Source organism: Ovis canadensis, chromosome 6 (genome assembly GCF_042477335.2).
Source record: "Ovis canadensis isolate MfBH-ARS-UI-01 breed Bighorn chromosome 6, ARS-UI_OviCan_v2, whole genome shotgun sequence".
Classification (NCBI taxonomy): domain Eukaryota; kingdom Metazoa; phylum Chordata; class Mammalia; order Artiodactyla; family Bovidae; genus Ovis; species Ovis canadensis.
This window is the reverse complement of record NC_091250.1, coordinates 102,649,976-102,671,751: the sequence shown is the minus strand read 5'-3', so window position 1 is coordinate 102,671,751 and position 21,776 is coordinate 102,649,976. Positions and strand designations below refer to the sequence as shown.

Here is a 21,776-nt window from a genome sequence, read left to right as displayed (position 1 = left end):
ATAAAACTGGAGCAGGAGTCTGGGTAAAGCCTGCTCTCGAATTAGAAAAACCACTTTCCCCCTGTGTTTCTCCTTTATTGTCACACTATTATCACTCATAACACTTCTGACACCATGTTTCCCCACCAAGTAATTCTCTGCAACACCAGCTGGAGGTAGCATCAGATCCCATAGGTTAAGGCCTCAGTCCCACAAGACTGCCCCTTCCCCACTTCAGATGCCAATCTCAAGCCCAGGTTGCTACCTGTGCTTCTTTTAGTCTGTGAGTGCATGCTAAGTTGCTTCAATCATATCTCTTTGTGACAATATGGACCATAGCCCACCAGGCTCCTCTGTCCATGGGATTCTCCAGGCAAGAATACTGGAGTGGGTTGCCATGCCCTCCTCCAGGGGATCTTCCTGACCCAGACCCAGGGATTGAACCCATGGCTCTTTAACATCTACTGCAGTGACACCTGGGAAGTCTGAGGTTGGGTTCGATTCATTTGCTAGTGTGGCTCACAGAACTCAGGGAAACACTTAATGTTCACACGTTACTAAAGGACATGATCTGGAGGAGGAAATGGCAACCCACTCCAGTATTCTTCCCTAGAAAATTCCATGGAAAGAGGAGCCTCACAGGCTATACAGTCCTTGGGGTCGCAGAGTCAGACAAGGCTGAACATGCACATACGTCCACACACAAAGGACATGATAAATACAGACGAACAGCTGGATAAGTAAGTACATAGGATAAAGACTGGGAAGATCCCCTTTACAGGAGTTTCTGTCCCCATGAAGTTGGGTACCTCATCCTCTCAATATGAGGATGTGTTCACCATCCTGGCATGTCCCCAAACCTCCTACTATAGGGATTTTGTGGAGACTTCCTCACATAGACATGACCAATTAATAAACTTCATCTCTAGCCCCTCTGGGAGAAGGCGATGGCACCCTACTCCTGTACTCTTGCCTGGAAAATCCCATGGACATGGATGGAGGAGCCTGGTAGGCTGCAGTCCATGGGGTCTCGAAGAGTCAGACAGGACTGAGTGACTTCACTTTCACTTTTGTGCATTGGAGAAGGAAAAGGCAACCCAGTCATGTTCTTGCCTGGAGAATCCCAGGGATGGGGGAGCCTGGTGGGCTGCCGTCTATGGGATCACACAGAGTCAGACATGACTGAAGTGACTTAGCAACAGCAGCTAGCCTCTCTCCCCTCTCTGCAATGTGAAGGGCTGGGGCTGAAAACTGCAAGCTATTAATCATGGCTTGGTCTTTCTGGTGATCCGTTCCCATCCAGAAGCTCACCTAGAGTCCTCTCATTGTAACAAATGATATTCCCAGTGTTCCTGTTACTTAGGAACTTACAAAGCTTTTAGGAATTCTGTGCCAGAAACAAATATATGTATTTTCCATTATCTAACAGTTCTTAACCAATTACATATATATACCTATACCTAAGGTAGGTATAATAGTACCATACAGAATAAGAAAATGAGTCAGAAATCAGGTACTTAACTCAAAATCACCCTAGTAACTTAATTCCAAGAAAGACCTGTACTTTTTCTACTATATCAGAAAAGGAAATACAAGATAGGGCTCTTAATCCAGAAAGGCTAGAATGAAATCCCTGTTTTTCCACTTAATAGCTACATGACCTTGAAAAAGTTACTTCTCTTTGCCAGTTTCTTCATCTCTAATAGAGGTATGGATACTAGAAGTTACTACATGAGTTGTGAAGAATAAGGAGATAAATGCTTACAAAAGTATCTTCACACTCAATATAAACTTCCAATTTTCCTTTTTTATTTATAGTAATTTGGCACATGTGCTATGCTGGCAGCAGCTGTAAGCCAGAGGTTAAAATGATGAAGGCTCAAGGTAAGCCATCTTGGGTCCAAATCCCAAACACAATGTCCTTTAGAAAGTTAATCTGGAAGTTTGGCATCCTCATCTCTGATAGTTATGGCAAATGTTTTAATAAATATTAACCACTGACATCTCTGCATTTCTAGCAGCTAGCACAACATTTAATGAATAAACAGTTAAGAGGTCCTTTGTGCTCCTTTACTAGTCTTCTCATTTTCTCCCTGGCATCATCCTAAGAATTTTTAAGTTCACCATATCATCATCTTTCCCCTACTGTAAAGATCAGAATAATTATATATATATAAAAAAATAATGTAATTTTGAAGTTACCACTTACTCAGTAGTAATCTTATCAGATTTTCTGCAAGTGGAAAGTACAAAGACCAACCAACAGTATGGAAGGAGAAATGGAATTTTTATGACATTAAGCACTATGAAAAAATATTCACTATTAATGTAATTAAGGCATATCTCTATTTTCAACTAAGTTCCCCTTCTTTCCTAAGATTTTACCACAATAAAATGTACAAAAATACTTAACATTAAACCCATTATTAGTAACTTTCCGGCTCAAGAATTATACTTTAGGCAATGAAACATCAAAACTACTTTATATCCTAGCTTACAAATAAGATGACTACCAAAGCTGCATTCTCTTCACTTTACGTGAAAAATTACAAAAGTACTTTAAGTATAAATAAAAGACTGATACATGAAAAAAAAAAAGTACTCTTTAAGTCTGTTGCTCCACAACTAGCTATGTAATTTCCCCAGGCTACTGTCTGACAGAATAGTGGAGAACTTTTTCCATCACCACCTCTTTTCCCACTCATCTTCATATTGTTCCCACAGTTCTCTGTATGACCTCATTACAAATTAAAACACAAATAAAACTGAGCAATAACCCTCAATAGGGTCATATAGGAAATTTTCCTATTGTCAGAATTTTTAACATTTAAGGCTAAGCATTAAGTATTAATACACTCTTATCACCAGTTAAAAATAAAAATTTATTAATCCAAAATTATTGCCAAAAGACTTAAAGCTAAGCAAAAACTTTACTTAAGCTTAATGCTCTTTTTAACTCCTGCACGAATGCCAGACAGTTCACCAGTATAACGTTGCTCTTCCCTACGAACTTCACGAACCTGGCCTCTTCTGCGAATTTTGGCTTTTCTGAACTTCTCCCGGTGTTTGACTCTGGGATTCCGATCAATCTTCTTTCTCCTAGGTGTAAGTCCCCTATTTTTAGCAATCTGATAAGTAATGGCTCTCTTTGCATTTTGATCTTCAAGAGCCTTTTCTTCGGTACTATTTTCTTCTTTCTTTCTCTTTAATTTTTGTCTCTCTTCCATTTCTTTATAGTATTTCAGTGCAGCTTCTTCATCAAAATCAGAATCATCAGAAAGGTCTCTAACAGCTAAGGCAGCAGCAGAAGTCTCTGAAACTGATTTTGGCTTGGTCTTCACGGATTTTGCTTTTAAATTCAGTTCTTTCTTTCCAGCACCATCTTTAAGTGTGAGCAGATGACGAATTTCAGAGGACAGCTTCTGATCCACAACTGACAACTTGTTGATCAAATTTCGGTAGGTAACAAGCCTTTCAATGACAGGATGTCCATGTACAGGGACTCTCCTAGCTTTCAGGATCAGATAAAAACTAATGTTGGAGCAGTAGTTCAAATAGAGATTGTATTTGGTCCTCAGGTATTGGCTTCCTTTTCCAGGGGGGATGATCTTTTGCTCCACTAACTGTAGCAATGGCTCCAGCTCATCCTTCATCTCTGTCAACTTAACTTTCAAGTCGTCTATCAGCTCCAAGAGCTCTGGAGATTCCTTTCGCAGCATTTTCAGCTTCTCTTTCACGGAAACTTTCGCCAAATCCTTCACGACACGTGTCTCAGCCTCATTTACCTGAGGTACTGGTTTTGCAAAAGCCTCCACCCAGCTAACTCCAAAATCGTCCTCTTGCAGGGCTTGAGCTAAGCGCCGCTGAATGAGCTGTGCCTCCGCCTCCTCCTCTCTTTCCTCTTCCTCTACTTCTTGTTGACTCTGCCGGCCTCGGGACTTGGAGCCATAGTCCGTGTCGTAGTAAAGTTTTTTCCTCTGACCCCACGACAAACTGGGATCCACAGAAGCCTCAGTCTCACTCTGCACGGAGCTCCCACCATCATCATCGTCACCCTCCTCACTCTCTCCATCTTCATCGTCCTCATCGGCAACATCTAGGGCAAGCACCTCCTCCTCCTCATCGCCATCCTCCTCGTCCCCACTCTCCATTTCGCTCCAGCCCTTAGCCAAGGCGGCCCGAGATCGGGCCTCATGGAAATCATCTACCTTATCTTGGTAGTAGCTCGAGTCCCCCGGTGATGGTGGAGATTCTAAGTCCTCTCCATTGTCGTCCGCTGGGTCGCGACTTGCCTTAGCTCGCACAGCTGCCCACTTGGCCGCTCCGCGCGCGCGCCGCCCGGATCTTCCCACCATAGTTCGCGGTCTCAGCTTCTACACCGACGTCAGGCTTTCAGCCACCTCTGACCTCTGCACACGAGCCACGCGCTCCACCAACACGCCGCTGTAACAGCCACGCGATCTCTCAGCACGCTGGTCTTGCGGGCGCTCCAGTCGGATACGGCAGTTTCACCTCCTTCCGGTCTCCAGGATGCTCTCCGTGGAGCGTTTGCACCAGGACTTCCGGTTGGTCATTCGGGCCTTTCCGTGTGGGAACAGTAGGTAATGAAGTTCGGTTCCGGGACCCCTTTGGTCCTGTTCTTACTCTCGCGAGCCTGGGCGTGGCTAGGGTGACGGCCCCGTTAACCGCATGTGAAGTAGCAGTGACCATTAGAGGGCGCTCTACCTCTGCGCCTAGAAGAGGCAGCCAGGCGGTGCCGTGAGTTGTCCTGCTCTTGTACGGACGTCACCGGCCCGGAGCCGAGTGCAGATGTATAAGATTTTCTTGTTTGCTGAAGTCTTGTCTTCGCTTATCTGTCAGGAAGTTAATCAGACTGTTTTTGTCTACGCAACGTCCAAATGTGACATTTCTGGGCACGGTAGGCGGAGGTGGCGGCGGCGCCGCGGCTGACTGGAGCAATCGCGTGCGGGCGCTGGGAAGGGCACAGGCCTCCGGCGGGTGGCAGCTCGTCTCCAGCCCCCTGCCCGCAGGCCTCGGTGACTTCAGGGAATTGGAGTCCCTGAGGAGTTTCTGAGGGGTGGTGACGGTGGGGAGGCAGGGCTGTGCTCTGTCTGCAGTCTGACTGTTTCCGAGGAACTCAAGTTGCCTGCAGGAGGCGCTGCGATTTCTCTTCCTTCTAGTGGAAGAAGTTCATTCTTCAAGGTATTTTGGAAATGACACATGTTAACCCTCAGGAGCGGCCCTTTATAAATTCTTCAGCCCTTAATAAGCACGAGGCAGGGTGTTAGGCTCTGGGAGAACGATGATGGGCAAGAGCAGATGCTGTTCTCGCAATGATGGAACAGGTGGTTTAGTTAAACCAAATCATCACGCGAAACGTGCCAGATCATAAGTGGGCTGAGTACTGTGAACACTTATCCTGTTTCCCAGCCTTCAGCTACTGAGGACACTCAACGTGCCTTTCACATCGCTGTCTTTTGGTACATGCCATCCAACCCCCTTACTAAGAAGAGTTTAGTGCTCCCGGCCAAATTTGAGAAATTCTGCTGTATTGAAGAGACAGTCTAAGCATCACTTGTTGGACTTTTCTTTAACTCCCTTAACTGCCTTTTTCTCAGCTGTTTTGTATCACGTCGTAGATCTCAACAGAACTGTGATATTGCAAGCACGCAGCACAGCGTTTGGCACAGAGTAAGTGTTCAGTGAAGATTTGTTTAGTGAATAAGTATTGAAGTTACAGTACTTGATCATGTGTTGATCTCAGGTGCTAAATAAATGGAGTGAATGAATGATGCCTAAACCTGCGAACATCCCTACGGGAGATAACCTGAGCTGGAATGGATTTTAGAAATCATTAATTCCAGTTCCAGTATCTTCATTGTCTACATGTGGAAACAGAGACTTGGGAAGATTAGGTTAGCAAATTTAGCACAGAAACCTGAGACAGGGCTCCTGCACCAGGCCCTCACACCCAGCTGTTAGCAGTCCTTTGCCAGTTCAATGTGAATGAGTTTCAGACCTTTTCCAGAGGGTAGGCTGTACTGGGTGGATGAAAGAAACTTTAAGAGCTCAGATGAAAGTATTTCAAGAGAAAGAGTGGTAATAAGGAAAAAATTAGCCAGATTTGTCGGTAGAAGTTTTTCTAGGGCTGTAAGTGTGAAAGGACTGCCTCACAATCTTAGAGTAATTCAAGGTTTAAGTTTTCAGACATTACATATGGTCAGTTCATGTTCACTATATATTTTAGACATTATGCTTCCTTCAAATGTAGATAGTTTAAAGGTGAACTGTAATAAGTTGTTAAAGTTAATGGTGACATACAGGTTCTTTGTAGAAAGTGCAGTCTCATCAGGTTATAAAAAATAATAAAATTTTTTAGGAAAGTGCCATTTTGAACTAAAATATTTTTAAAGTGCTACAAGTTATTATAAGCATTTAAAAACCTGTACAGGATTTTAGGAAGTACAATTTAATGAATAAAAAATGCGTAGGTAAAAGTATGTTCTGATGCTAAGTGCAGAATTCATTTTTGAATGTAGACTTTAATAGATTTTTTGTCATCAGCAAATATTAACTGCTTATTAATTGTTGCAGAATGCTATATGCTGTAGTAGATTCAAAGGTGAATTAGCCATAGTCTCTTCTAATGATTTGGTGATGGACAGGGAGGCCTGTCATGCTGCAGTCCATGGGGTTGCAGAGTTGGACATGACTGGCCGACTGAACTGAACTTTTAATGAGCTTCCCAGGTGGCGCTAGTGGTAAAGAATCTGCCTGCCAATGCAGGAGCATGAGAGATGAAGATTCAGTCCCTGGGTGGGGAAGATCCCCTGGAGAAGGTAATGGCAACCCACTCTGGTATTCTTGCCTGGAGAATCCCATGGACAGAGAAGCCAGGCAGGCTATAGTCCATGAACTCCTGAAGAGTCGGACATCACTGAGCGACTACATCTTCTTCTAATGAGGTAGAAAAGAAGTTATGCATACAGATTATACTAAAATACAAGGCAGTATGTGATGTAAACACAGTGCTGTGAGAGATCAGAAGGGTGAGAGATCATCTCTGCATTTTGTTCTGGAAATATTGCTTAAAAGAGTGTGGCATCTAAGCTAGGACTGTAATTATATCCTTGCTTTAAATGTATTAAATTTGCGTTATATCTAAGCAATTTTTTCTGCTCATTTTTATTGCTAATTATTTAAGAATTGTAGTCATACTCAACAAAATACATATACTGTTATAGAGAAGATAGAAACTTATTTTAGATATTTTTAAAGGAATGATCACATTGCTCTAATATTTATTTGGTTTATACTATACATTTCCTAACTATATATGAAATAATATAATAATATCCAGAGTATATTCACAGAGTGTTGTATTCTAACAGTCTCAGATATTTTTGATGAACAGTTCAGAAGTCAGTTCTTCAATTCCAGCAGCTCCTGTAGTATAAACTTCCATAACCGGATCTTGGAATTATTTGCCATTTAGGTGAGGAAATTGTTTCCTTAAAAATTTATATCACTTATAATTTATATTATTTATTAAAAGACATATTAATGCTTTATTATATCATAAGGCTATGACAATTACAAAGAAAAACACTGAGTCCTTAGAAAATAAACACATATTAAATAACATTTAACCATTATATTTGTGGCAACTGTCATGTATTATCAACTCGAATCTTTGTTACATTATTGTGATGCCTGACTCAGGAGTTTGCTAACTAGACCTAATGAGAGCCAACAGGTTTGGGAGTTTTTGTTGTTGTTGCTTTTCCCTGTAGGAGGTAGGGGTTTATGAATGAGACACTAGGTTATATTAGGATACTTCCTTCAGGGCATGAGTTCAGGTTTTTAAAATTCTACCACCAGATTAGCTTAAACTGATCTCACATGCTTGTGGACTATTACAGCAGTAACAGCTAGCATTGAGAGTGGTTATTATGTTCCAGTACTATTATAAGCTCTTGACATTCAACCCTATGAAGAAGTACTATGATAATCTCTAATTTAGGATTCAAAGGCACCTGCAGTTTATCTTTAAATAATTAATTTATGACTGTCCTGGGTCTTTGTTGCTGTGTGGGGGCTTTCTGTAGTTGCTGCTAGCAGGGGCTACTCTCTAGTTGCAGTGCGTGGGCTTAGTTGCTCCATGGCATGTGGGATCTTCCCAGACCAGGGATTGAGCCCATGTCCTCTGCATTGGCAGGTGAATTCTTAACCACTGGACCACCAGCGAAGTCCCAGATGGAATATAAATGAGGCCTTAAGATGTAATGGTAGAACCAGATTTGAATCCAGACAGTCTGGCTTTGGAATTTCCACGATGCTGTCGCTAACTGCTGTACTGTATTGGCTTTCCAATATTCCCTTAATAAGTCTTTTTAATTCCAGTCTCTGCTGTACATTTGATTCAGCATCATGAGATACATCTTTCTAGAATGCTATTAATATTTCCATCATTCTGTACCCTTGCTCAAAACCTTTCAATGATTCTCCATTACTATCAAAATAAAGTTCACAACATGCATGACCCTCCCACAGTTTGCCTCAAGGCAATCTTTCCAGCCATACCTTTCACTGCATTCTCTACCACTCTTTATTCTCCAAACATTGCTTTGCAGTCTTCTCCTCTGTTTTTTGCTCTTTTCAGTGTTCCCATATTTACTTATGTAAGAAATTTACAGATAACTACACATCCTTTTGGCTAACAAATTCTCACATAGATCCATAATTGGACATGTATGAGGCTGTCTGAAAAGCTGTTATTGAAAGCATGGTGTTGGAGACAACCTGGATGCTAAAGAGAGATCAATAAATATCACGGGTGAGCAGCATGGAAATAAAGTAACTATCCATCTTAGTTTGCTTAGTACAGCCCTGTTGAACTTGTTATTTCAGTGTAATTGTTCATAGCAACCCTTTTATGATTTAGATGATAAATTATATGGGTATCTTAACTATGCAGTAATTGGAAAAAGTGAAAGTTGCTTCGTTGTGTCCAGCTCTTTGTGATCCCATGGACTGTAGCCCACCAGGGTCCTCTGTCCGTGGAATTCTCCAGGCAGAAATACTGGAGTGGGTAGCCATTCTCTTTGCCAGGGAATCCTCCCAACCTGGGGATCCAACTGGCATCTTCCACATTTCAGGCAGTTTCTTTGCTGTCTGAGCCACCAGGGAAGCCCCAGTAGTTAGAAACTGGATTACATATACATATAGCAACACGAATGGGTCTTAAAAACAGTGTGCTTAGGAAAAAAGGTAAAAAAAGTGGAGTATGTAATAAGATGTGCAACTATACAACAGTACACAGAATATGTTTTATAAGAACATATGCAAACAAAATAATGTACATTAAATATGAAAGAAGGTTGCTCATGGAGGAGCAAAGAATGGGATAAAGCTTGGAGATCAGAAGAATTAGGAGAGGTCCTTACCGTGGACCGATAACGATAATGTGCCAGGAACTGAGGAGGATAGTTAACTGTTTGCATCTGGGGTTCAGTTAAAAGTAAATAAGCAGACAAAAAATGACTACACATCTCTAACTTATAAAGTCCTTTAAAAAATTCCTAGCATCTACAGATTCAAGTTCATATTCCTATGACCTGACTCCTGCATACATCTTAAACTTCTTGCCATGCTGTCACTGCTACCGCGTGTGGCATAGCCTTGCATGTGTATATACTATGTGTGCTGCTGCTGCTGCTGCTAAGTCGCCTCAGTCGTGTCCGACTCTGTGCGACCCCATAGACGGCAGCCCACCAGGCTCCGCCGTCCCTGGGATTCTCCAGGCAAGAACACTGGAGTGGGTTGCCATTGCCTTCTCCAATGCATGAAAGTGAAAAGTGAAAGGGAAGTCGCTCAGTCATGTCCAACTCTTAGCGACTCCATGGACTGCAGCCCACCAAGCTCCGCCGTCCATGGGATTTTCTAGTAGGGATTTACTACAAGTAATATATGTAAATATTAGGCCAAGAGCTAAAACCCTTATTGTGTAGCAAACGAGGGCTGACTAAAAACGGTTTATGTGGATTGTGTTTCAAAAACCTTTATCATCAGAGCTGTAATTATCATTGTATCAGTATTTAATATAAAAATAATTGTATCTACAAGATTCCTTATTAACCTGGTGCAGGCTATGATCTTTCTTGCCGTCTTTCCTTTATTATACATGTTGGTTTTTTCTGTGCTTTCTAGAGAAGTCTTACTCATCATCTAAGACAAATGTCTTTTTTTTTTTTTTTTGCTGTGCCATGCGGGATCTTAGTTGCCTGATCAGGAATGGAACTTGTGTCCCCTGCAGTAGAAGTGCAGAATCTTAACCACTGGATCCCCAGGGAAGTCCAAGATTGACTTTCAATGTCACCTGAAAAGCCTTTCCTGCCTCCTCAGGCAGGATGAAGAACTTTCGCTTTCTCATTTCCGTGCTTCATATCTTTATTTATACTTACTGCTTCCCCTCCATTAAGTGTATGAGCTATGTTAAGTCTGGATCAAGTTGTTGTTTTTTAAATCTTTAAAATATAGTTCAGTATTTGAGAAAATATGTTTCTAAATACAATGTCAGCATACAAAATAGTAGCCTTTAACATGGAAGCAACCTAAATGTCCATCAGCAGACGAATGGATGAGAAAGCTGTGGTACATATACACAATGGAGTATTACTCAGCCATTAAAAAGAATACATTTGAATCAGTTCTAGTGAGGTGGATGAAACTGGAGCCAATTATACAGAGTGAAGTAAGCCAGAAAGAAAAACACCAATACAGTATACTAACACATATATATGGAATATAGAAAGATGGTAATGATAACCCTGTATGCGAGACAGGAAAAGAGACACAGATATATAGAACAGACTTTTGGACTCTGTGGGAGAGGGAGAGGGTGGGATGATTTGGGAGAATGGCATTGAAACATGTATACTATCATGTAAGAAACGAATTGCCAATCTAGGTTCGATACAGGATGCTTGGGCTGGTGCACTGGGATGACCCAGAGAGATGATATGGGGAGGGTGGTGGGAGGGGGGTTCAGGATTGGGAACTCATGTATACCCGTGGTGGATTCATGTCAATATATGGCAAAACCAATACAGTATTGTAAAGTAAAAAATAAAAAATAAAGAGCACACACAAAAATAAAATAAAATAAGGAAAAAAAAATTTAAAAAAAACCAACAATGACTTACAGTGTCTTTTGAACTGCTCTGGTCATCAGCGCAGGTGTTTTTTTGTTTTTTTTTTTAAGTAGCATTTAGAAAATAAAATATTTGATATATCCCTTTTGTGAACTTAAGCTAATAATCCAACACATATTTATTTTTTATCCCAGTGTCACAGACTAAGTTATGGTGACTAAATTTGTCAAATAAGTAGTTTTTGGTTTTTTTTTTAATGCTCAGAATAGTAGTAATAGTAAAACTAATTGATATGAGGGTAATAATGGGAAAATGTATTCTTGGTAATTTAATACACTCACAGAAACTCCTTGAACTATTTTTTGAGTACAAAAAAAGAAGGATTATTTTTAGGTATAAGAAAGAAAATAGAAAAGGTGAAGCATAGTTGTCATCTGTTTTCATTTCTGTGGGAAACCACTTACTCTGAAACCAGTAGGTTACAGATTCTTTTTGCAACTAAGGTCTGTATCTATTTAAAGACACAGAAATCCTAAAAGTGATTTGGGAGTAAAATATAGAACTTACCCTGAAATATGAACTAAACATATGAACTCTTCTAATTCTTTAATTAAAAATGACTAGGTTTGGTAGTTTTAATTACAAAATGAAGAATGTAATGAAATTGTGACACTGCTTTTCCATACAAATTCTAATCCTCTGCAATTATTTTCTAAACATTATTTTAATCCCATTTTATTTTTTCTTGTCATGAGAAATCTTGTAGATACAATTGTATATATAATTATATATATATACACAGAAAAAATACATATATACACAGAACTATTGATTCAATGATACTTACAGCTTTGATGTTGAAGGTCTTTTGAAACACAGTTCATGTAATTTTTTTTCTCTTTAGTTGACCCTCATTCTCGAGAGTGTAAAGCCCTAGCTCTTAAGTCATGGTGTGCCTTTATCTGACTCCAATTCTTATTTTTCTAGCTGCTGTCCTACTACTTTCATTAAAGAACTTTACATTCTAATCAAACTGATATGCATTGTTCTTTTTTGCTTTTTGAGATTTCTTTCCCTTGGCCTTTGCTTATGCTGCCCCACCTCTCAATTCTTAGATGACCTACAAGGCCCAGCTAAAATCATATCTTCTCAGGGCTGTATTCTCTGATACACTTCCTTCCATTGGCATGTAGTAGCCCTCTAACTGTTTGTTAGGAATTTTTTTTAATTGAGTATAGTTGATTTACTTTATTGTGTTAGTTTCATGTATTCAGCAAAGTGATTCAGTTTTTTTTCAGTTATTATGTGTTAGTACAAGGTACTGAACATAATTCCCTGTACCATACAGTAAATCCTTATTGCTTATCTGTTTTATTTATAGTCATTTGTGTCTGTTAATCCCATACTCCTCTAATTTGTCCCTTTCTCCCTCTCCCTTTTGGTAACCATAAGTTTGCTTTCTATGTCTGTGAGTCTGTTTCTGAATTGTATATAGATTCATTTGTTTTATTTTTCAGATTCCACATACAACTGATATCATATAGTATTTGTATTTCGCTGTCTCACTCATTCACTATGTGTAACACTCTCTAGCTCCCTTCATGTTGCTGCAAATGGCACTATTTCATTCCTTTTTATGGCTGAGTAACATTCCATTCTGTGTGTGTGTGTGTTTGTGTGTATGAAAGTGTATATATACACATACTCCAAGGCTTTCCTGGTGGCTCAGAAGATTAAAGAATCTGCCTGCAATGCAGGAGACCTGAGTTTCATCTCTGGGTTGGGAAGATTCCCTGGAGAAGGGAATGGCTACCCACTCCAGTATTCTTACCTGGAAGATTCCATGGACAGAGGAGCATGGTGGGCTGTAGTCTCGGGGATTGCAAAAAGTTGGACACAACTGAGTGGACAGACACAGCTGAGCAGACTAACACAATGCATGTCTGTCATATCTTCTCAAGTCAGTTGTCTGTTGATGGGCATTTGGGTTGTTTCCATGTCTTGGCTATTGTAAATAGTGCTGGTATGAACACTGAGGTGCATGTATCTTTTTTTTAATGTGTATTTTTGAATTAGAGTGTTCATCTTTTCTGTATGAACATATGCCCAGGAGTATGATTGCTGAATCATAAAATAGCTCTATTTTTAGTTTTTGTTAGGAACCTCCATACCATTTTTCTTGGTGGTTACACCAATTTGCATCGTCACTTATAGTGTAAGAGGATTCTCTTTTCTCCACACCTTCTCCAGCATTTGTTATTTGTAGACTTTTTGATATAGTCATTCTGGTGTGAGGTAACATCTGATTGTGCTTTTGATTCCCATTTCTCTAATAATTAGCAATATTGAAAATCCTTTCATATATCTTTGAAAAAAATGTCTATTTAGGTCCTATTTGGGGATTTTAAAGTATTTTCTCCATTGTGTCAAGACTTTATATACTTATGGTTCTCTCAGATATATCACCATGCATCTCTGTCACTTTTATAATATCTAGTATAGTTACATACACATAGTAGGTACCAATAAATAGCTAATCAAATACAGAGTTAAAGTGAGTTCTGTTAAATTTCAGTAAAGTATTAGAAGTTAATAAAAATAACTTAAGAATTTGAGTTGGAAAATATGACATTGATCTGTATCTTTTTGATATTAAGAGATAAACAGACTTTATGCTAGGATCAAGGGGAACCATTGGAAGGTTTTAAACAGGGTAAGATTAGAGAATTGATGGGAAAAGGTAAGATTATAGAGAGGTTAGTGTGACGCTGCTAAATTCATCTAGGTGATGAATTTTAGTGTCTAAACTAGTACCTGGAAATAAAGATATAAAAAAATACACAGTTTAACAGCTATTTAAGAGATGGTTTTATAGGACTTAGTGTCTGATTAAGAATGAGGGGGTGAGGAGTTATAGTAACTCACAGATTTTCTTATATAATTGAGTGGATAATGGTACCCTCCACTAAGATAGAAAACACAGGAGGAAAGAGGTTACCAGGGGCCAGTAAACAAGGGAAAATAAGTTTTGGACATGCTGCATTTTAGATTGTCTGTGAAGAGATTTAAGTGTCTGATCGCTTCTGGACAGTACGATATATGGTTTTGAAGCTTGGGAGAAAAATATGAACTAGAGCAAGAGATTTGGGTGTCTTCAACATGAAAAAATACTAAAAACAACAATACATCTGAATAAAGCTTCTGTGTGTGCTCAGCTCACATTTTTATCATGCCCCAAAGTTTTAATCCCTGTCTGGACCTGGATTCTCCACTTGGTATTGTCAGTAACATTGAATATTTGGAGTGATACTAATTATGTATCAGGTACTCTGCAAAGTATTTTAAGTATATTATCTTATTTAATTCTTATAATATATCTATGATAAGGGTGCCATCATTATCCTCTTTTCACAGATGCAGCTCAGAGATGTGAAGTAATTTGCTTGAGATTGTCTAACTGGTAGTTAAACCCAAGCCTGTCTCATTCTGAAGTTAGTTTTCATGACTATTTTATTATACTGTCTCTTAGTCTACATTTTATATCAGTGAAAAACTTATAGAGTCTAGACACATGTATTTCTGTTTCAATATATCCTGAAAATACTTGAACCCTCAGATTTATAGACTAAGATTACTCAGAGATATGGTATCAATTTCAACCTATACAATGGCAGAAAAATGGGAAAATCAGGAGGCATCAGCCATATTATATCTCTATTTTGGGGCCTGGGAAAGCATGTTTAGTAGATACATTCATAGTACTGGGAAATATGGTCAAATTATAACTAGAGGATATCATTCAGAAAGTGATCTATTTTTCATTATTTTGGGGTAGGTTTATTCTGTTTTTGTCTTCTGTGATTTTGGTAAAATTGTTTATTTACTGTAGATTGCTTTATTTCAGTTTATTTTTGTTTCTACTAATTGCCATATCAGAGCATTACTTCACATTGTGATTACTAACTACTGCAATTAATGTTTTATTATACTATATTTAAAATAACAATGAACTCATCTTTTATTTTTCATATAACTGTAAATCACTGATAATATTGTGTTGTTATATTTGGAAACTTGTTTCATGTTGCTTAAGAACAGAACTGAATGAAGATATTTAATAATCAAATGTTATACAGTTATCTATACAAAGTTATTACTCTACAAGCATATCTTATAATAATGCTAAATTTACATCCATGTAAACTATTTTAATTTTGCACAGCATACAGCACTGTACTAGGTGCTTAAGGGTAGGTGTGGTGAATCGTATGTAATATATGGTCTCTGGACTCATACTGGTGTATTAAACTTTCGTTTCCTCCAATAGTTGTGTTTTCTCTCAGCTCCAAATTGTTGACATTTTATTTTTTCTTAGACCATCAGTCAGTCAGTTCAGTCACTCAGTTGTGTCCGACTCTTTGCAACCCCATGGACTGCAGCATGCCAGGCTTCCCTGTCCATCATCAACTCCTGGAGCTTACTCAAACTTATGTCCATCAAGTCAGTGATGCCATCCAACCATCTCATCCTCTGTCATTCCCTTCTCCTCCAGCCTTCAATCTTTCCCAGTGTCAGGGTCTTTTCCAATGAGTCATTCTTCATATCAGGTGGCCAAAGTATTGGAGTTTCAGCTTTAGTATCAGTCCTACCAATGAATATTCAGGGCTGATTTCCTTTAGGAAGGACTGGTTGGATCTCCTACAGTTCAAGGGACTCTCAAGTGTCTTCTCCAACACCACAGTTCAGAAGCATCAACTCTTCAGCACTCAGTTTTCTTTATAGTCCCAACTCTCACATCTGTAGATGACTACTGGAAAAACCATAGCTTTGACCAGATGGACCTTTGTTGGCAAAGTAATGTCTCTGATTTTTAATATGCTGTCTAGGTTGGTCATGGTTTTTCTTCCAAGGAGCAAGCATCTTTTAATTTATGGCTGCAGTCACCATCTGCAGTGATTTTGGAGCCCCCCAAAATAAAGTCAGCCACTGTTTCAATTGTTTCTGCATTTATTTGCCATGAAATGATGGGAGTGGCTGCCATGATCTCCATTTTCTGAATGTTGAGTTTTAAGCCAACTTTTTCGCTCTCCTCTTTCACTTTCATCAGGAGGCTCTTTAGTTCTTTGCTTTCTGCCATCAGGTGGTGTCATCTGCATATCTGAGGTTATTGATATTTCTCCTGGCAGTCTTGATTCCAGTTTGTGCTTCATCCAGCTTGGCATTTTGCATGATGTACTCTGCATGTAAGTTAAATAAGCAGGGTGATAATACACAGCCTTGGTGTACTCCTTTGCCAATTTGGAACCAGTCTGTCCAGTTCTAACTGTTGCTTCTTGACCTGCATACAGAGTTTTCAGGAGGCAGGTCAGGTAGTCTGGTATTCCCATCTCTTAAGAATTTTCCACAGTTTGTTGTGATCCACACAGTCAAAGGCTTTGGCATAGTCAATAAAGCAGAAATAGATGTTTTTCTGGGACTTTCTTGCTTTTGTGATGATCCAGCAGAGGTTGGCAGTTTGATCTCTGGTTCCTCTGCCTTTTGTAGAACCAACTTGAACATCTGGAAGTTCACAGTTCACATACTGTTGAAGTCTGGCTTGGAGAATTTTGAGCATTACTATACCATAGTCCTCCCCTTTTTGTCCATTTTGACCATTCCTAGACCATAGTCCTCCCTTTTTTGTCTGACTTCTATTCATCTTTCAATCTCAGCATAGATAGTACTTCCTCTGGGAAGCTTTCCTTGACCCTTCCTACCTCTCTCTCAACATCTGTGCTCCTGTGGCACTTTGTACTTGACATCATGTAAACTTGTTTGATCAATGGTCCTACCTATTTTGTTCACTTGTATCCCTACCATGTAGAGTACATGCCAAAAGATACTTGTTGAGAGAAAGAATAAATGAATGAATGATCATTTGAATTAGGGGCCAGGTAGGCAGCATTGGGCTTCCCTGGTGGCTCAGATGGTAAAGTGTCTGCCTGCAATGTGGGAAATCCAGGTTTGATCCCTGCATCAGGAAGATCCCCTGGAGAAGGAAATGGCAACCCACTCCAGTACTCTTGCCTGGAAAATTCCGTGGATGGAGAAGCCTGGTAGGCTATAATTCATGGGGTCACAAAGAGTTGGATACTACTAAGTGACTTCACTTTCTTCTTTCTTAGGCAACATTAGCCTTGCAGACCACATATGCATATTTGCTATAATGGCAACTCAATTGCAGTGTCATGGAGAGAAAATAAATTTAAATTTTATTTTAAACATTTAAACTATGTGGTTCTTTCCAATTATATGAGAAATTATGAGCCAAAACGATAGCTATATTAATTTCCTGTTTGTACTGTAATAAATGTTGGTGCTATAAAAACGTTATTTGGGAAATAATTATTGCACACCTTTTGGATGAAAGCAACTTATTTGAAACTCTGAGAGAGATTCAAAAGAATTATATAATAGTCTTGAAAGACTATTTAAATCAGACATTAAAAAATTTTTTTTGATGAGATATTCCTCATCATGAATTTATGCTTTCTCCTTGTTATTGAGGGAAGCACACTTAGTACAGTACTTACATATGATGTAAAACCTCTGAGTAGAAGAGCTAGAATATGAAAAAATTCATTTTCTCAAACATTTTCCTAACTGAGCCTCTATAGTTCCTTTTGGTGCTTTCTTATATCCTTTTATGGGGGTCCAATTGCTACTGCTCTTTATTAACCCCTCTCTGCATCTAGAAAGTGTTAAGTTAGTATGAGATAAATGGTACACAAATGAAGAAGAGTGATAACAATGCAAAGTAACATGCCAGTTTGTGTAAAATGATAAAAAATTTATTAGCAATGAAGAAACAGTAATGGAGTGAACAGAATGGGATGACATTAAGCAGGGAAGACTTATAAAATTAGTTTTAAAGATTTTAGAATTTTCTACAAAGGTTGACAGGAAGAAAATCTAAATTTTTGGTGAGGAAAAACAGAGTGAAAAAAGATTCTGAAACAGGAATTAGCAAATCATATAGGAAAAAGGAAAGCAGACATATTTGACTAGATCAGAGGCCCCCGGTGAAAATAAATTAGACTTTACTTAAAGCAGTGAGGGACCAGACCACTGGAGTTAATGGATTAGAAGGAGCATATTGTTTGAGGGGTTTCCTGGAAACCCTGTTTATTATTGCATCTCTAAAATTATCATGAAATCTAAACCGTTTTTTTCAAATGACTTTTTGAAGATAGGCTGTTTGTAAATCAGGACCAGGCCAGAAGGTAGTGTGGTGAGGAGGAAGTGCTCTGTATATGGTCAAATATCTGACATGTAGTATCCCAAATAGCAGTTCTGTGAAAAGCAACTGCAGGTGCGAGTTTATTTTAAAACAGACCACATCACAGGTGCAATTTTCTTTACAAACATTTAACCACAAACCACCACCCTAAAAGTCTATGTGGAAAGATTGGGAAAAAATTTTTGTTTAATTTTTAAAAGAGTTGAGGATGAAGTTTCTTACTCATATTTTGAATTCTTTTTAAATTTAGTTTTTGCCTCCGATATCTAAAATGTAAATTTTACATATGCTGTGATTGGACAAAGATCAATATTTGAAGAAATTCTGTATGCAAGAACCAAAAAACTGTCAATTAGAAGAAATTTCTCCATATAGTTGTAAAAAAAAATACTATTGATGACTTTTGGTTTTGTGGGAAGTGAAAGAGACTGGAAGTTAAGAGGCTTAATGCTCCACCACCATTAGCTTTAGAATGACTAAGATTGATTCAGAAATTCAAAATAGATTCTAAACTTGTACAATTCAAGTAGGAAAAAGTTACTCATGTAAGGAAGTGTATGATGTCGTTACTATGGTTCTCTCCTTCACTTTGCTATGGCTCGGGAGGCCTTTTTTCTGCTATTTGTCCTGTGCAGCCCAAGCTCTTTTCTATCCTAGGCCTTTTGCCTACTGTTTCCTTTCTTCTTGGAGTAGTGTGTGTCTGAGTCTGTGGAAGGCAGAATAAGGTCTCCTTAAAAATATGTATGCCCTAATCCCTAGCACTTGTGAATCTGTTACCTATTACATAGCATGTGTGCTGTGCTCAGTTGCTTCAGTGGTGTCTGAAGCTTTGCAACCCTATGGACTGTAGCCTGCCAGGCTCCTCTGTCCTTGGAATTCTCCAGGCAAGAATACTGGAGTGGGTTGCCACACCCTCCTCCAGGGGATCTTCCCAACCCAGAGACTGAATCTGCCTCTCTTGCCTCTTCTGCATTGGCAGGCAGATTCTTTACCACTAGAGCCTCATGGAAAGCCCATTACATAGCAAAGGGGCTTCCCTGGTGGTTCAGGCAAGCGGATTCTTTACCACTAGCACCACATGGGAAGCCTATTACACAGCAAAAGAGACTTACAAATGTGATTAAAAGTATGGGCCTTACAATGGGGAGACTATCCTCAGTTATCTGGGATGGGCCCAAGGTAATCACAGGAAGCCCCTAAAAGCAGAGAACTTCCCCTAGCAGGATATGGGCAAAGCAGCGGTCAGAGACATTTTGAAGCATGAGAAGGAGTTGACCCGCTGTTGCTAACTTTGAAGATCCAGGGGACCACTCGTCAGGGAGTGCTGTCAGCATCTAGAAGTTGTGAACAACCTCAGGCTGACAGCAGGCAAGGTTCTGGGGACTTGAGCTCTAAAAGTGCAAAGGACTGAATTCAGCCAACAACCTGAATGAATTTGGCAGTAGATTCTCTACCAGCACCTCAAGTTAAGAGTTGGGCTGGCTGACCCATAATAGGTTTCCACATTGTGAAACCAGAGCAGAGGAGTTAGCTTACCTAGACTTCTGACTTACAGAACTGTGAGATCATTCATTTGTGTGTGTGTTTTTTTCATTTGTGTTTTTTAAACCACTCAATTTGTGATAAGTTGTTAATAGCAGCATAGAAAATTAGTGCAGGCTCCTTCTCACTTGTTCCTGTTTCAGCCTAGATGTGACCTCTTCAAGAGAGCCCTTTCCAGAGTGTCTCTTCTAAAGCAGGCGACCTCAGCCCTCCACCAGGTGCTGTCACACTACCGTTGTCCTTCAGTATCCATGGGGGGTTAGTTCCAGGACCCCTTGGGGATACCAAAATCTGCAGATGCTCAAGTCCCTTATGTAAAATGGGACTTATATAAAATGAGTCTGTGAATTGCAGATGTGGAACCTGTGGATAATTTTCCTTAGCTGTCTTCTCCACTACAGTATAATCCCTGGAAGGCAGGGCCAGGTCAGCTATATCTTAACACCAAGGATGCAGCATACTGGATACATATTACATTGGCCACATACATTTTTTTAAAAATTGTTTTTGGTGTATAGGCATGCCTTGTTTTATCATATTTTGCTTTATAGTGTTTTATTGTGTTTTCTACAAATTAAAGGTTTGTGGCCACCCTGCACTGAGAAAATCTAGTGGTGTCATTTTTCCAATATTTATTCATTTTATGTCTTTGTGTTACATTTTGTTAATTCTCTCAATATTTCAGACTCTCCACCAGCAAAAAGATTACAATTTGCTGAAGGCTCAAATGCTGGTTAGTACTTTTTTTTTTTAAGCAATAAACTACTATTAAAAAAAAATTTATTTTGGCTGCACCATGCAGCATGTGGGATCTTAGTTCCCTGATCAGAGATCAAGCCTGCATTCCCTGCCTGCAGTAGAAGCTCAGAGTCTTAACCACTGGACTGCCAGGGAAGTCCCTAAAGTACTTTTAAATTAACGTTAGTACTTTTTTAAAAGACATAATGCTATTGAACACTTAATAGACTAAACGATAGTATAAACATAACTTATATTTATTGGGAAACCAAGGCATTCATGTGACTCACATTTTTGCTGTGGTCTGGGACCCAAGCTGCAGTGTCTCTGAAGCATGCCTATAACAGGAAACGAAGTAATTCCAGTGCAGTAGTAGAGAATTTGTGACAAACTATAATATATCAACATGATAGAATATTTCATAACTACTTCAAAGGTTAACATGTATTCTATATCAATTTTTTGGAAATTGGTATATGAAATTGTCAAGTGACAAAGAGGTACACGAAATAGTTTGCACAAATAAAAGTGAGTTCATATAAGCTTTTAAAAATTAGAAGTTAATTTTGGAAATAAAGTTTAGTATTCTTAATTCTGTCCTTAATTCTAAGTATTTGCTTAACCTCACATTATGCAAAATGTGAAGCCATTATTTAATTCTTAATCTGCAAAGGAGATTCAGCGTTAAGATTCTGAAAGGGAAGAGATGGGCATGCACTGTTTGGAGTGATAATTGGTCTTTGGCAGTGAAAATATTTTAAATTTAATAGGAATATATAAGCTTTCAAGGATAATATAAAAACCACACAGATACTACTACTTATTCAAGAAGTAAAGCATTACACATGCAATTGTGGTTGCTTGTTTACTTCTTGCCATTAATAAGCATATCTTTAAAATTTTATTGATAACAATTCTCAGTAAGTTACAGTTGCTTTTGTAGAAGCGCTCTGCAGGTGTTCTGGGAAGTCGAGAACAACCCAGCTTGAAAGGCTTTCACCTTCCATGGGAGAAACAGACAACAGTGGATCAAGGGCTTTAGCTTGCATTTGTCATAGAAAAACTCCCTCTTTAATCTTTGTGAG

The 21,776-nt window shown here is 39.1% G+C and overlaps 1 protein-coding gene across 1 annotated transcript; it reads right to left on the bottom strand.

Annotated features, from left to right (window-relative positions):
• Window positions 1–2,842: 2,842 nt before the first annotated feature.
• On the bottom strand, window positions 2,843–5,425 carry UTP3 (UTP3 small subunit processome component). The gene has a single exon (XM_069594291.1). It carries the CDS (start codon window positions 4,332–4,334, stop codon window positions 2,910–2,912), a length of 1,425 nt encoding a protein of 474 aa, XP_069450392.1. The 5' UTR covers window positions 4,335–5,425; the 3' UTR covers window positions 2,843–2,909.
• Between the last annotated feature and the right edge of the window lie 16,351 nt (window positions 5,426–21,776).